Source organism: Lissotriton vulgaris, unplaced genomic scaffold (genome assembly GCF_964263255.1).
Source record: "Lissotriton vulgaris unplaced genomic scaffold, aLisVul1.2 SCAFFOLD_285, whole genome shotgun sequence".
NCBI lineage: Eukaryota > Metazoa > Chordata > Amphibia > Caudata > Salamandridae > Lissotriton > Lissotriton vulgaris.
This window is the reverse complement of record NW_028246414.1, coordinates 1,466,659-1,482,915: the sequence shown is the minus strand read 5'-3', so window position 1 is coordinate 1,482,915 and position 16,257 is coordinate 1,466,659. Positions and strand designations below refer to the sequence as shown.

General features: G+C 44.5%; 1 protein-coding gene across 2 annotated transcripts in view; it reads right to left on the bottom strand.

The window, feature by feature from the left end:
* The window catches only part of LOC147665960 (copine-5), a 1,339,740-nt gene that overhangs the window by 66,082 nt on the left and 1,257,401 nt on the right, over window positions 1-16,257 (bottom strand). For both annotated transcript variants that reach the window (XM_086949376.1, XM_086949377.1), the window contains 3 exons: window positions 10,558-10,604; window positions 7,899-8,080; window positions 7,527-7,654 (listed from right to left, as the gene is read on the bottom strand). In XM_086949376.1, the coding sequence (XP_086805502.1) occupies window positions 7,527-7,654; window positions 7,899-8,080; window positions 10,558-10,604 (357 nt within the window). The remainder of the gene's footprint in view (window positions 1-7,526; window positions 7,655-7,898; window positions 8,081-10,557; window positions 10,605-16,257) is intronic.

Below are 16,257 nucleotides of genomic sequence, written 5' to 3'. Positions count from 1 at the left end.
TCACATTTTCTGTACATGGCCGTGTCTAGAGACAAGTTCAAGAACCTATCTAGCACAATTTAACTTCCTGCACTCCCTCACACTCTTTACCATTTCCACTTTACTCCCACTTATCACATATGTGCTTCGAGGCTCTCTTCTGCTTGCTCTCTCCCACCTTCACTTCAGCCACTCCCTATCGTGTCCCATTGACCTGGCCATTTTTACTCCAGATCCCAATCCGCCCTTCCCCTCCAGCTCTTCTTACACCTAAAGAATCATACAGCAATCTGGAGTGACTGAAAGGTTCTACATTGTTCCAATACAAAAAACAAAAACGAAACAAAGAAATGTTAGGACCAGGGGCAGCTGCCACCCCGTGCCCACAGTCGTCCTTGTGACCAAAAAGCAAGAGGAAGGAGAGTAGACCTGGGGCCTTCTGGACAGAGGCAGCGGCCAGGACTATTCAGGGAGGACAAGAATCATTTGACATAGGGACCAGGGCTGAGGCTGCTGCCACCACTCTTCCTCGTGGTCCCAGTTCCATCTGTTGAGCCAAGCAGGGGATTTCAGTTGATCAGGGATAGGAGGATGTAGGTAGGTATTCGAGACGCAACCTGCTTTCCTCTTCACAAGCTGTTTAATCGCTCTTGACTGGTTGGGGGGGGGGGACTCTGCGGAAGAGGATCTGCTGGGACGCCCACGCACAGTCACCGCTTCCACAGATGTTGCTATGGCTACACGTTTTGAATTGGGGGTAGGCATAAGACTGGTGCTGCCAGGGATATATCTTTGAGGGCACAAAAAAGAGGTGAAAAGTGATCAAGTAACACAAGCAGAGGTGGATGTAGGGCCAGGAGTATCAGGTGTACCCACAGAGCTGTCACATTTCTCAGGACAATGCATGAGCAGCTCACCCGTCTAGGTTTTTCTTTGCATTCCTGGACTGATTTTAAAATAGAATAGAGGACTGCAAATCCCAGAATGCAAAGTCAAAAACCTAGATTAGCGGCGGAGATCATGCATATGCCTGGGACACTTGAGAGCTCTGTACACAATACCCAAAGGAGAGAGTGAGGACCCTGGAGAAAGATGAAAAGTATAACTGTCTGAATTGATGCGTAACTTCAGGAATCAAAGAGGATCTCCTAAACATTCACGTCACCACCATTGAGAAGAACTAAAATGAAATGCCAAATCACTGAATTGTCCTTATTTATTTTTCCTAGGGATACCAAACACAGAGGTTTGCGGAAAAAAACAAAGTGGCCAATTTTCGATGGGTAAAAACAACGGGCCTCATTTATGAGAAATGACGCATCGCTGCGTGAAAGCAGCAATGCGTCACTTCTCAGTGCGCTCTCCTTGCGACATTCCTGATGCGTCATATTTAATGTATGACGCATCATGTCGCAAGGAGTTACAGATACGTCAGTATTTCTGACGTATCTGTAAGTGCAAAAGTGCGCATTGCTGGAGTGTGGCACACAAGTGACGCAACTCCATCAATGCGTCCTGTCACATGGGGCAAGCCCCATGTGAAAGGGCCTGCGTCAGTCTTACGCCTGCCTTGAGGCAGGCGCAAGATTTTGACGCAACAGCGTCCTAAAAGTGACGCAGTGAAATCTCATAGATTTCACTGCGTCACTTCTACGACCCTTCCTTGCGTCAATAGGCCCCCCTTGCACACATTATACCTGGCTCAGGTATAATGTGGCGCAGGTGTTTACAAAGTGACGCATCTATCTAGATGCGTCACTTTGTAAAAATGGCGCAACAAGGCGCATTTTTTACACCACTGGTGCGTCACAAAAAGTGACGCACCAGTGGCGTAAAAGTGACGCACAGCCTTATAAATGAGGCCCAAGGTATCACCTTTAGGCAACTGCAACTCTAATGCAGGAATCCAGGCCAGCAAACCCCATGCAATGCAGAACCATAGGGGGGCTACCATTATGTGTTGTAAGTCCATCATGTATGACTAAGGACATGAAGGGAAAGCAACCACTAGGGACATTATAAGTCACAGACTGTTTGTGGGACAAGACAAAATGAACACTAAATTGTTCTGGAAATAAACAGACTGCGGTTCCATGAGCAATTAAGGATCCAAAGAGAATTATGCAAGGCATAAAATATCTAGCAAAAAATACAATGGGTAGCATCAACACTGAAGTCAAGCATGATAAGTAGTGGGGAGACTCACTCTAGAATTCCATGAGGGACATGGATATGGGATCCAGAATGCCATCTTCATATGGGATCAATTCTGAAATGCTGCAGATATGAACAACCCGCATTCAATGGGATCATGAAACTAAGGTATCAGACATTTGACGTGCTTACAACTGCCACCATGTGACAAATCTGTAAGGTTATGGGCACAAACCAGTTGGGGGGGCGGGGCTTTAAGAGGGAGGGAGACAGAAAAAGATAGAGAGCGAAACAAGAAAAGAGAGTGCGAGCTAGAATGAGAGAGGGGAAATGAGACAGATAGGTAGATAGATAGATAGATAGATAGATAGATAGATAGATAGATAGATAGATAGATAGATAGATAGATAGATAGATAGATAGATAGATAGATTAGTATTTGGGGTAAACTGTCCCTTTGGATAATACTATCTCCAATGCAAACAACTTTGAATTTAATTTGTCCATTACTGCTGAAGGAGGTGTCTTTTTTAATCAAAAGGATACAGATTAAAAGTTGAAACCTCTCACTCTGTGGTTACTTATCTGTCAGTGGTTTCTTTTTTTTTAAAGCAGCTAGTCGGAATTTAGTACATCAGTTTTGTACTCACAATTGTTCTCCCTTTTCAAAAAGAAGATCAAGGTTCCAAGCCACTATCATTCATTCACATTTCTAGAAATTCATCTAGGCACACTGCATTGGCATGTTATGTGCATATGTAATCCTCCAAATCCCTAGTGAGAGTTGTGATACTAGAAGAGGTTTGAGATATCTTGAACATTTAAGGTCAGCAGCCCCTACCCCCTCGGAGAACTCTAAGAATGGGCCTAAAATCCATTCCGTTCGCGGAATTTGCAGATTTTCTGCTATTTCGCGGTCCGCGAATCTCGCGAAATTGCATTTGGGACGGATTTTCAAAAACGGAAGTACATGAAGCACTTACAGGGTTACAGCAGGTGCCCAAGTTGAAGCTAATTTCTTTGTAACCATTTACAAAATGGTTACAAATAAATTAACTTCAACTTGGGCACCTGCTGTAACCCTGTAAGTGCTTCCTGAGTGGCGCCTCCAGAGTTGTTGCCTACTTGCAACTATTCTCTGACCCTGCTCTGACCCTCGCAGGGTCAGAGAATAGTTACAAGTATGGCACAATGCTCCAGGCTGTCACAAAAATTAAACCAGGAAGCACTTACAGATAAGGAAGCAGGTGCCGGACTTTAAGCTCAAATTCAGTAACACATTAACCAGCCCCCGGTTGAGGCTGGGCAGGTGTGCTTCGTCCCCATAATCTACACTGGTGAACCAGAGGGTGCTGTGATGAACCAGAAAGTGCAGTTGTGAACCAGAGGGTGCTGTGATGAACCAGAAGATGGCAGTGGTGAACCAGGGGGTGCTGTGATGAACCAGAGGGTGGCAGTGATGAACCAGAGGGTGGCAGTGATGAACCAGAGGGTGACAGTGATGAACCAGAGGGTGGCAGTGGTGATCCAGAGGGTGGCAGTGATGAACCAAAGGGTGTCAGAGATGAACCAGAGGGTGGCAGTGGTGAACCAGAGGGTGGCAGTGATGAACTAGAGGGTTGTAGTGATGAACCAGAGGGTGGCAGTGGTGAACCAGAGGGTGGCAGTGATGAACCAGAGGGTGGCAGTGGTGCACCAGAGGGTGGCAGTGGTTAACCAGAGGGTGACAGTGATGAACCAGAGGGTGCTGTGATGAACCAGAGGGTGGCAGTGATGATAAACTAGAGGGTGGCAGTGGTGAACCAGAGGGTGGCAGTGGTGAACCAGAGGGTGGCAGTGATGAACCAGAGGGTGGCAGTGATGAACCAGAGGGTGACAGTGGTGAACCAGATGGTGCTGTGATGAACCAGATGGTGGCAGTGGTGAACCAGAGGGTGGCAGTGGTGAACCAGAGGGTGGCAGTGATGAACCAGAGGGTGGCAGTGGTGAATCAGAGGGAGGCAGTGATGAACCAGAGGGTGGCAGTGATGAACCAGAGGGTGACAGTGATGATCCAGCGTGTGGTAGTGATGAGCCAGAGGGTGGCAGTGGTGAACCAGAGGGTGGCAGTGGTGAACCAGAGGGTGCTGTGATGAACTGGAGGGTGGCAGTGATGAACCAGAGGGTGGCAGTGATGAACCAGAGGGTGGCAGTGGTGAACCAGAGGGCACTGTGATGAACCAGAGGGAGGCAGTGATGAACCAGAGGGTGGCAGTGGTGAACCAGAGGGTGCTGTGATGAACCAGAGGATGGCAGTGATCAACCAGAGGGTGGCAGTCATGAACCAGAGGGTGACAGTGATCAACCAGAGGGTGGCAGTGATGAACCAGAGGGTGGCACTGGTGAACCAGAGGGTGCTGTGATGAACCAGATGGTGGCAGTGATGAACCAGAGGTTGACAGTGATGATCCAGAGGGTGGCAGTGGCAAACCAGAGGGTGGCAGTGATGAACCAAAGGGTGGCAGTGATGATCCAGAGGGTGTCAGTGGCGAACCAGAGGGTGGCAGTAATGAACTAGAGGGTGGCAGTGATGAACCAGAGGGTGGCCGTGATGAACCAGAGGGTGGCAATGGTGAACCAGAGGGTGCTGTGATGAGCCAGAGGGCGGCAGTGATAAACCAGAGGGTGACAGTGATGAACCAGAGGGTGGCAGTGGTGAACCAGAGGGTGGCAGTGATGAACCAGAGGGTGACAGTGATGAACCAGAGGGTGGCAGTGGTGAACCAGAGGGTGGCAGTGATGAACCAGAGGGTGGCAGTGGTGCACCAGAGGGTGGCAGTGGTGAACCAGAGGGTGACAGTGATGAACCAGAGGGTAGCAGTGATGAACCAGAGGGTGGCAGTGGTGAACCAGAGGGTGCTGTGATGAACCAGAGGGTGCTGTGATGAACCAGAGGGTGGCAGTGATGAACCAGAGGGTGACAGCGATGAACCAGAGGGTGGCAGTGGTGAACCAGAGGGTGCTGTGATGAACCACAGGGTGGCAGTGATGAACCAGAGGGTGACCGTGATGAACCAGAGGGTGACAGTGGTGAACCAGAGGGTGGCAGTGATGAACCAGAGGGTGGCAGAGGTGAACCAGAGGGTGGCAGTGATGAACCAGATGGTGGCAGTGATGAACCAAAGGGTGGCGCTGCTAAAGTGCCCGGGAGCCCTGTGGGTGTGAGCCCCTGCGCTGGTGAGCTGCCCAGGGGTTGTGAGCCCACGTGCTACTAACTGCCCCGGGGCCCAGTGGGTGTGAGCCCCCGTGCTGCTGAACTGCCTCGGAGCCCTCTCAGTGTGAAAGTCATTTGTGCTCAATTGCCTGGGAGCCCTCTGGGTGTGAGCACACATTGTGCTAAGTGTCCCCCTGCCCCCAGTACATATATACCTGCACCGCACAGCACCATTATGCTCTTGCACCATGAAGTCTGATGCCTGGTTGCTCCTGATCCGTGTAGGTGGTACCACCATCTTGTGCAGTCAAAATGTAAAGTCATAACTTGCTACACAGCACCAATAAACACGTGTCCCCCCCTGGCACCGTTATGCACATGTACCAGGCGTGGACACCCGCATGCCACTGCACCCTACTGCCCAGTGCCAGCATATGCCTGTACGGGGCAGTTTAGTATGAGATGGACATTGTCCAGCAGCAGCAGCTGCATGCGCCTGAACCCACTGATCAGGATCAGAATAACTTTGTATCAACACGCGCAGCAGAGCTATCTTGGACATCTGAAGGATTCTGGGGTCCTGTGCCAAACGTATTTTTGCATCCATGAGTTTCCCGAGCACCATCCCCGTGTAGCTCCTGTGACCAGGAGGCTGCTTTCTCCTCATCTGCTGCTCCGCTCGGTCTCTGACCCTTTATAAGCAAGATGCATGTGAACTCGCATAGAAGCCCCACCCATTTGGCCCCATCCACCACACACTAGCGATATGAAACGTCTTCCCGCCCGTCCCCACTATAATGGCCATCTCACTCAAGGGACCTCGGCGCCTTTTGGCGCGCTGGCAAAGTTACAGGCACACGTGGTCACATATTTGTGCAAATGGCACAAAAATCTGCGAGTTCGCAGGAAAATTCGCGAACTCGCTGACTTTTTTATCCAATTTCGCACGAATTCGCAGACCGCGAATTCGCAAATTTCACCCATACTTAGAAAACTCAGATTTCCAGGGAAGTATTCAAAAGTTGAAGAACTGAGTATGGGCGAATATTTCTTTACAGTCGGTTGGATGTTCAAACCATAAAGTACCTAAATTAATTTTACATTATTATAAATTAACACTAACCATAAGCCTGCTATTTTTAGGAAATTAAGTGAAATGGAAACAAAGCAATTCTGAACTTGTAACCAAGAGTGTTAACCCTAATCCTCAAATTATGTTTACCAATTAAGTTAACTTATATTATAGGAAATTGATAAACCAACTCAAAATTAAATCACAATAAAATAATTATACACATTATTCAAACTCAATTGCTAAATTAAAACTTATAGTTAATTAATTTCATCAATTTTTAATATAATTGTATTAAATGATATTATTAACCTTAACTATTAATATTATTGATGTAAAGTTTAGTTGTAATTATAATAAGAATGCACAGTATTATAACAGTCAATTTACTGAAATTAATTTCGAATTACTTAAATTAGTACTAACCTTAACCCTAGTCCCAACTTAAACAAAAATACATGGTTGGTATTATTTTTCATTATTAAAAATTAGTGTTTTGATATTTTAATAAACTGAACACTAAATCAGCTTTGCCTCAAACGTTGTTTTCCAGGTGCTTTGGTGGAAGCAATGATATAACTAACTAAAGCGGATGAAGTAAATGTGTACCGGAAGTAGGGCCAATTAAGCAAATGTCGAATGAAGTAATTCGGTCGGACAACATAAGTCAGTTTACCAGCTGCAGCCCCTGTCAGTGCTCCCTCTGGTCGAATTAACAAACAACCTCCTCCTTTGAAGTAATTGAAGACATCAGACTGTGCAGGCCTCGTCTTTAAATGTGCTCTTCATTCCTCATGCCAATATTATAAATAAACTATAAGGTCAATTATTTGGCATTTATAATGGATGGTCAAAGCATGCTTGTTCACTGTGCCCTTGTGCAATGCCTGCTGCAGAGGACACAGCAGGCCTTGTTAGTATCTACAGTTTCTGATAGATGGGGCCTTCTAATGTTTTTGGCCAATAACATGGATAAAAAGACAACAGGAAGCCCAAGCAAGAGCCCAGAGAGTATGAAAACACAGGAGTAACACATTTGGCTAAAACGACATTGGCAGGGCTCAGACAGTAGTCCTGTTAGGTTGAATCTATTCAACACAAAGACAGAGAATCAAACAAAGGACTGACTTGGCCACGTGGTTGACCACTGGCGCGAAGTTGGTTGGCCCGTACAGCTGGACGGTTTTGAGACTCCGGTGGTACGCTTCGAGGATTCCCTCAATCCCATTGCAGTAGGGGTTGTCGGAGTTGCCATTCTGGAAAAGAGGCAAAAGGAGGGTTTATTGAACTTTGGTCTGGAGCCAGACCTCAGCAACTATGTCAACAAAGAGCAGAAGAGTAAGTGGGACAAATCGATGCCCTTAACATCATGCCAAAAAGAATGAAATGGATCGTATGAAGAACAAGAGATTAAAAATAGGCAAGATCAAAGAAAGCATAAAATATGAGCAGCGAGCTAGGGAAAACAAAAGATTTACAATCAGCAAAAGCGAAACCTACCAGTGGAAACTCATGGGACACCCGCCCATCAGGAGGGAGTTTGGCACCAAAGCCGAGCGCTGGAAACATCTTGTCGCTGTCGTAGTCCTGAATGATCTCACCCACAGCCTTGAGCGCCATGGCATACGCATTCATCTGGTAGGGGTTCATGTAATGCAGCGACGTCGACTGTGAAGGATTACCTGTTGGCCAGAGCAAACCATGTTAAACGTGCCTTCACATGGGAACTAAGGTCTTTTCTGACTGGGAACTGAGTTCTTTTTATAAGAAGGAAGTGACCTGAAGTAAGGAAACTGGCTCTTGCCTCTGAAAGTCTGGTGTGGTTAAGTTATAGGCAGTCACATGGTCAGTGAGCTGAACTTTGCCATTGACATAAGTTGCAATCTGCAGGTCATGAGTTTGAATCCTGGCAATACACACTCTGACTTCCATCCTTCATAGATTGGTACATTGAGTATTATAAATTAGGTAACAATAAGAGCTGCTATTTACAGTGCATAGAAACTACAGAAATGATTTATTATGTAAAAAGATAAGTTATAATTCATTGAATGCTATGCGTTCACCTTTCCTAAGCTGCCTCTGAATGCTGCACCTCCACTTTGCTTCTTCTGAATGCTCCAACTACCCGCTTTCTGTATATGTGAGGAACATCCCTTATCTGCATCTAAGTGCTGACACCTATCTCTGCGACGGTGATGATCAACCCCGCTTAGCTGCCTCTGGGTGCTGGCACTTCAAAGTGTTGCCCCTGCATGCTGGCATCTAGTCTCGCTGTTTCAGTGCCAGCACTTTCTCCATGTTGCCCTTCACTGTTGACGTTTCCTTTGACTTCTTTTGATATATGTGCTGCCTCTGTGTCTTTTAAAATGCGTAGATTTCATTCCAACCCGTAGATGTTGTCACCCCCCCCACTCCTGACTGTTCGCCTATAATGTTTAACTTTCCTATTGTAGATGTCTCCTCCATACACCCATCCCTCCCCATGAAAGACTATTTCCTAAATGTAATGATGCTTGTTTGTGAACTCCCAAATATTTTCCTTCTTCGCACCTCATTAGTTCTAACGTTAGCCAAGACTTTTTGATTTTAATAAAAGTACATAAATATTATTGTTACAAGTGGTTTTCAGTCAGCCCTTTTCATCTATTGGTCAATTATTGTGTCATTCTCATTTTTCTTCCGCCCACTAAAGCATAGTGCAAGGGGCAATGGGGTCAGCCCACTTCAGCAATTGGCTAACTCCACCTTGAGTGACTGCATTCTGCCCCTATACAGGAAGCACATCTCACACAAAGTAGCCCGCCTAAGGGCCAGTGTCCGCTCCCAAGTTCCTACTGGGCAGAACCTGCAATCCAGGTACTTCCCCTACTTTAAAGGATAGGGGAGTTCTCTGCATGATACCCACATCCCATCTGCCTGCTCCTGAATCCCACATGTCAAGAAGCCTGATTAGTCCTATCACTGTGGAACCCAGGGAGAACAAAGGATTCCGAGACTTGCATCACTGTAGAGAAGGAGCAAAGAATACACTATCCTAAAGGAGGGGTGGATGTAACTCATGTAATTTGCTGTAGAATAATTATGCAGAATTATCACAAAATTGCGTAAGATTTCAGGGAGTTTCGCAAGAAGAGTTATTCAGCATTTAGCACTATTTGGACTTGACGATGCATTTTGTCAAAAAAATAACTCAAAATGCAATAGAACCTCAAGCTGCTAACCTGGCCCTTGGATATTTCTTACGTGAGAGTAAGTTTGTATATGGTATTATGCTAACTTTCTGTTTTCCTCATCTGTACATTGATTTTGTAATTTTTACTCCCAGAAGATTGGCTGGAGCAGAAAATGTTGCAAAAGTTTGAAAATCAATGTGTGCTGTGGTCATAAGTACTGCACTAGCAACATTCACTGTGTAACTTTAAAAACTTATGGACAATATCTTTGAGCTGCTACCTCAGGCATCTTTTGCAAATGAGGGAACTGTCACGAAGATGACTGGCCACTCATGAGAATGATACGCACTAAGGGGCTGATTACAATTTGGCGGTCCTCCTGTAGGACAGCCACCGCTGCGCACCCAGGAGGACCACTAAGCCTGTGGTGCACCCGCCCGCTCTATTCAGAGTTGAATCCAGGGCAGGCGGTGTGGCGGCAGTGACACAGTTGTGGTCTGTGAGGCACATAGACGAGCCTAACAAGCAGACTGCCGCCGTGACACTATGTAGTGCATGCCACCACACAGTGCAGGAACAAAGGTGCAAATATAGGGGGCACAACATGTGCCACCCCCACGTGCACTTCCATGGGCAAATTCATCCGGGGGCCCTGTTAGGGCGCCCTTACTGGCATGCTTGCTCCCCTTTTTATGGCGGGCTCACCACCATGAAATGATGATGAAAATGCAACTTGGAATTTGCTCAGCTGTGCCAGCATCAGCACCAACAGCATATGTCTGCCCCTTCCACACCACCACCGCCGCAGATTTCTGGAACCCAGTGGAGGCGGCAGTCGTGTGGCTGTCCGATCGCCACACTCAGAATACTGTGGTCAGACTGCCATCGCGAGTGCGGTAGTCCTAGGACTGCCACACTCGTAATAACCCCCTATGTGTGGAAAAAACGATTTTTGCAATACTGCTGCGCAGCTGCTTACTCACCATTTGAAGCTGTAAAGTCGATCGCCACAGTGAAATTAATCTGAGTTCTGTAAAACACAAGAGAAATAAGTAATTAGAATGAAACATATATTAGTTTTATTTTTAATACATTATCTTATCATGCCGGGCTGACAGTATGTTTCTTAGCACTCTCATTTCCTTTATGATATCTGTGGTACGGTACATAGTCCCTCTTTCCTGGTCTCTTCTCGCTATTGGACTCTTCTTACCTGTTTCTGTTTCTGGCAGTTATTAAAAGCGCCTTAAGGATAGAGGTAAGTGCAATACAATCAATCCCTAATATAACTGTATGGTACCAGATGTATCATAGACTAAATTCTTGTTGCCAGTGCTGAACCATGCATCACGAACAAGAATAAACATGCTTGCAAATGCATCACTAAACAGGCTGATGTGTGCGTCACAGCACTACAGCTTCCATTTTTTGGCTTTCAATGTAATGTTCCAGTATGGCAGACAAAGGTGCACAATAGCGAAAGGAGTATAGCAACAAATTGCAGCTGCTGGGACTTCTAAACAAGCATTTGCAATGCAATAGGTCTCGTATTAGGAAAGTTTGAGCTATTGGTATTGTAAATGACAAATTTTTCATTTAGGTTTTGTTTTTGAAACTAGCGAAATTAATAGCTTTGTCATTTATCAAGCCAATAGTTATAACTTTCGCAAATGTGACACCTATAGCATTTGTAATGCAATATGTGTTGTATTTACATGACTTACATGTATTGATATTACAAATAACAATGGTTTATCATTTTTTTAAATAATTAATACTTAAATAAAAGTTATTGTAATTTATAATGGCAATAGCTTAAACTTTTGTAAATAACATTTGTGAAGATTATATTCAGTGTATTTTATTGTGACGAAAATCCAAGATTATATGTCAAATATTAACATCTTTTTCTTACATTTGTAATAATGCTTGAAACATTGAGATAACATACTTGAACCAGTTGTTGTTGAATGGTTGCACAGATTGATGCTGTGGTGGAGTTCAGTGATGTTGTGGTGCCACAGAGTGATGCTGTGGTGGTGCTGAGTGATGCTGTATGCTATGCTATGTTTTGTTTTGCTATCCTATGTTTTGTCTTGTTATGCTATGTTATGCTGTTTTGTTATGCTTTGCTATGGTTTGTTATGCTATCCTATGCTATGTTTTGCTATGCTATGCTATGTTATGCTATGCTTTGTTTTGTTATGCTATCTATGCTTTGTTATGCTATGCTATGTTTTGCTCTGCTATGCTTTGTTATGCTATGCTATGTTTTGTTGTGTTTTATTATGCTATGCTTTGTTTTGCTATGCTATGATTTGTTATGCTATGCTATGTTTTGCTGTGTTTGGTATGCTATGCTGTGTTTTGCTATGCCATTTATATGTTTTGTTATGTTTTGTTAAGCCATGCTATGTTTTGTTGTGTTTTGTTATGCTATGCTATGTTTTGTTGTGTTTTGCTAGGCTATACTTTGTTATGAGATGTTTTGTTATGCTATGCTTTGTTATGCTATGCTTTGTTTTGGTATGCTATGTTTTGTTGTGCTATGCTTTGTTATGCTATGTTTTGTTATGCTATGTTTTGTTATGCTATGCTAAGATTTGTTTTGTTATGCTATGCTATAGTGTGTTTAGTTATGCTATGCTATGCTTTGTTGTGTTTTGTTATGCTATGCTATGCTATGTTTTGTTATGTATGCTATGGTTTGTTGTGTTTTGCTATGTTTTGTTTTGCTATGTTTTGTTATGCTATGCTTTGTTATGCTATGCTTTGTTATGCTATGCTTTGTTGTGTTTTGCTATGTTTTGTTTTGCAATGCTATGCTTTGTTATACTATTCTATGTTTTGTTTTGATATGCTTTGTTTTGTTATGCTATGTTTTGTTATGCTATGGTATGTTTTGTTGTGTTTTGTTATGCTATGCTTTGTTATGCTATGCTATGTTTTCCTATCCTATCCTATGCTTTGTTTTGTTATGCTATGCTATGTTTTGTTATGCTATGCTGGTGAGGGTGAGTGAGGGTGAGTGAGGGTGGGTGGGTGAGGGTGGGTGAGTGAGTGAGGGTGGGTGAGTGAGGGTGGGTGAGTGAGGGTGAGTGAGTGAGTGAGGGTGGGTGGGTGAGGGTGGGTGGGTGAGTGAGGGTGAGTGTGTTAGATCGAGGGTGAGGGTGAGAGGGTGAGAGGGTTGTGAGGTTGTGTATCCTATGCTTTTTTTGTTATGCCATGCTATGTTTTCTTATGCTATGCTGATGAGGATGTATGAGGGTGAGTGAGTAAGGGTGAGTGAGGGGGTGTGAGGGGTTGTGAGGGTGAGGGCGAGGGTGTGATGGTGTGTGAGGGTGAGAGGGTTGGGAGGGTGAGGTGGTGTGAGGGTGAGTGAGGGTGTGTGAGGGTGAGGGTGTGTGCGGGTGAGGGGGTGTGAGGGTGAAGGTGAGTGAGGGGGTGTGAGGGTGGGGGTGTGTGCGGGTGAGGGGGTGTGAGGGTGAGGGTGTGAGGTTGAGTGAGGGTGCGTGAGGGTGTGAGTGAGGGTGTGTGATGGTGAGGAGGTGTGAGGGTGAGTGAGGGGGATGAGGGTGTGTTAGGGTGGGTGAGGGTGTGTGAGGGTGAGAGGGTGTGAGGATGTGTGAGGGTGAGAGGGTGTGAGGATGTGTGAGGGTGAGAGGGTGAGTGAGGGTGAGTGAGGGTGAGTGAGGGTGAGTGAGGATGGGTGAGGGTGAGTGAGGGTGTGTGAGGGGTGAAGGTGAGTGAGGGTGTGAGGGTGAGTGAGGGTGTGTGAGGGTGAAAGGTTGTGTGAGGTGAGAGGGTGTGTGAGGGGGTGTGATGGTGAGTCTGCAAAGAAACAGCAAATACCTACAAAACGTACCATTTCTAAATAACAGTTTAGATAAAGGTTGCTCTCCCACACATAAAAAATAACCACACCACCCGAACCAGCTTTAGTATTAACTGCAGACATTTGATTTACAAATGGCCACTGAAGCGTCCCTTTATCAGCGCAGCTCAGTCTGCAGCACACATCACGTTTGCACCTACACGCTGGCCTGCCGCTTTTCACGAAATCGCTTTTCTTGCCACGAAAAGCAGGACATATTGTAGGGTGGAGGGAGTGACTGATGGGCTGAGAGCCCCTCCCTGCGAGGAGGAACCAGACCTTCAGCTATTGCAGAAATGCGGTAGTAAATGCAGCACTCACTGCTATGGAGCCCGGCATTGCTTTGCGGCAGATCGCTCGCGGTGCACACGTCCACTTTGGACGTTCTGTTTTTGAAGAAATGTACAAGGCACTGCCGCTCACTTAATGTCAGAACAAACCAAAGAAAAAGAATACAATTAGATGAGGTAATACAGGCGAGGCCCCTGGAAGTCGAATGGTGTCATGTCAACATGGACACAGTCACAGTGTTGGCGAGTCACACGTTTTTTTTTGTTAGTTATTTATTTATTTTGTTATCTTAACTAAGGCCGACAATTCAAAGTAGAATGGTTTTCGGTTATTCTCACAAGAAATCATGATGTGATCAAATACCAGATAAGCGCCTTCTCCGGGATAAATATTCCCGTTTAAATGGTTTTTAAATAATTTCTGTACATGGCTGTTACAACAATCGCATTTTAGTAGCTAGTCGGATGCTTGAACTAAGTCTTAATTTCTGTCATCTTTTCTCCTACTCACGTCTCTCCCTTGTCCCTTCCTTCTTTATGGAAAACAAGGCAGCGCTGGGAGGGGGGCTGGGCAGGAAGGAAGGAGAAATGTGAGTCACGGTGGCCGTGAAGTGTGAAGCAGATCCCTTTGAAGCTCTCGGAGGCAGGAGCAAATGGTAAGGGGAGGAAAAATGCTGCTGGGGTGAATGCCTGAGGCCAAATCCGGATCGTAAAAGTCAGCTTTGTGGATGGACGGCATTAGGTCTCTCTACGAGACCTAAAAAGAGAACAGGAATAAACATTAAAAAAATAGAACTGAAAGATCTAGGATAGAAGTGCACAGAAGGATTCTCTGGAAATTTACTGATAAAAATATTAAAGGGATTTTATAGTTAAATGTTGAAGTAAGATAAAACAATCTTTAAAAAACAAAAAAAGAACTTTCATGTATCAGTTAAAGTTCACTGAGCTACCTAGAACGTGTGCCACACCCTGCATTGCTTATGACCTCACATATTACCTCACTTGTCACATGTATAAAAAAAATATCTTTTTATTAAAACAAATTGAAACAAAACAAAAGACAATCAGCAAAATCAGTGCACACTCAGTACCATGGTACATGCTATGAAGTTAGCATGTGCCATAACATCCAAGTTAGCAGGAACTTGTAATTGTTAAGTCATTATCAATCAGTTCTCCAAGTACCTCAGCTATCAGGTGGTTATCGACTAATTTCTTTGTCTTGATGGGGTATCGGTGTGCATATCATACCTCGATATTCATTCCATTTCTCCCAGATTTTCGACTATTTGTTTGGACAGCCCCTGCTCTCATATATGTTTTTTTTTGCTACCATGTACCAATCCATGTCGCTTTTCCATTCATTCACCTTAGGAGCCGTTGGGGCGCTCTATAATATAGCAATATTTTGCTTAGCTACTATAAATCCCAATGTCACCCAGAGACGCTCTTTACTTGTAAGATTGGTTTCATTCCAAATATTCAAAAGACACCACAATGCTGACCTTTGCGTCGGCAATGAGTGAACCTGTCTCATGCAGGATATAACCTCCTCCCAGTATATATGTACAAAACCCCTCTACAGAGTTTAACCATTGTTAAGGCTACTAGGATTACAAAGCATGGAAATATGAAGAGCCAAATTATGCTGTACTGTTATCCAAATTTTGCAGCAAAAAATTAACTGCAGGGGAGCAAATCTATCTATCTATCTATCTATCTATCTATCTATCTATCTATCTATCTATCTATCTTTGTTCATTGAAAGAAATAGTTAGGGTTCTGGCTTAAATGTCCATAATAACTGAAATTTACCAGTTATGGCTAGCAACTCACACAAAACCCATCACAACTCGAGCTGTCATGTTACTTCTTTTTTGTTTCAATTTAGTGGCAAATTGTTCTTTTTAGCATGGTGAGTGGTAAGGCACAGTGGTAGTTGGTCACAAGGCACCAAGCCTTCCGTGGACAGCCAACCCCCAAAGCACATGTTCCTGTGTAGCAGGGTTTAGAAAAACTGCCCCAGTTTCCTACACAATGCATGCATCCTCCCTCCACAGCGCCCGTCCTTTGTTGGTTTCAAGTTTTGTTTTTTTAAGGCAGAGGGGAAATAATCTTTCCATTTTTTCCAATTGGTTTTATATTTTTAGTAAACAATCATGATTTTAATGCAAATCACCATTTTCAGCACAAATTGGTAATTTTTTCCTTCTCATAAAATGACAGCTGTTGATTTGTGATTGTCAGGTTCTAGAACACGTTTTAGAGGTTTTCCAGCACATTTTCCCACAACTTTGGGACATCCCCCCCAGTACTCCTCTGTAGCTGGACACCTCATTATTGGGAAGTTTTTCTTTGCAAAGCTCAATCTTCACAATTTATTTTTTATTTTTTGAAAAGTGCAATTGTCAAGTTGGCGGAAAAAGTAAATAAATCCACTTTATTAGCCATAGTTGATGAGAAATTCAAACGTGATTGCTATGATTCGCCATTTTCTGAGTGACAATTTAAAATGG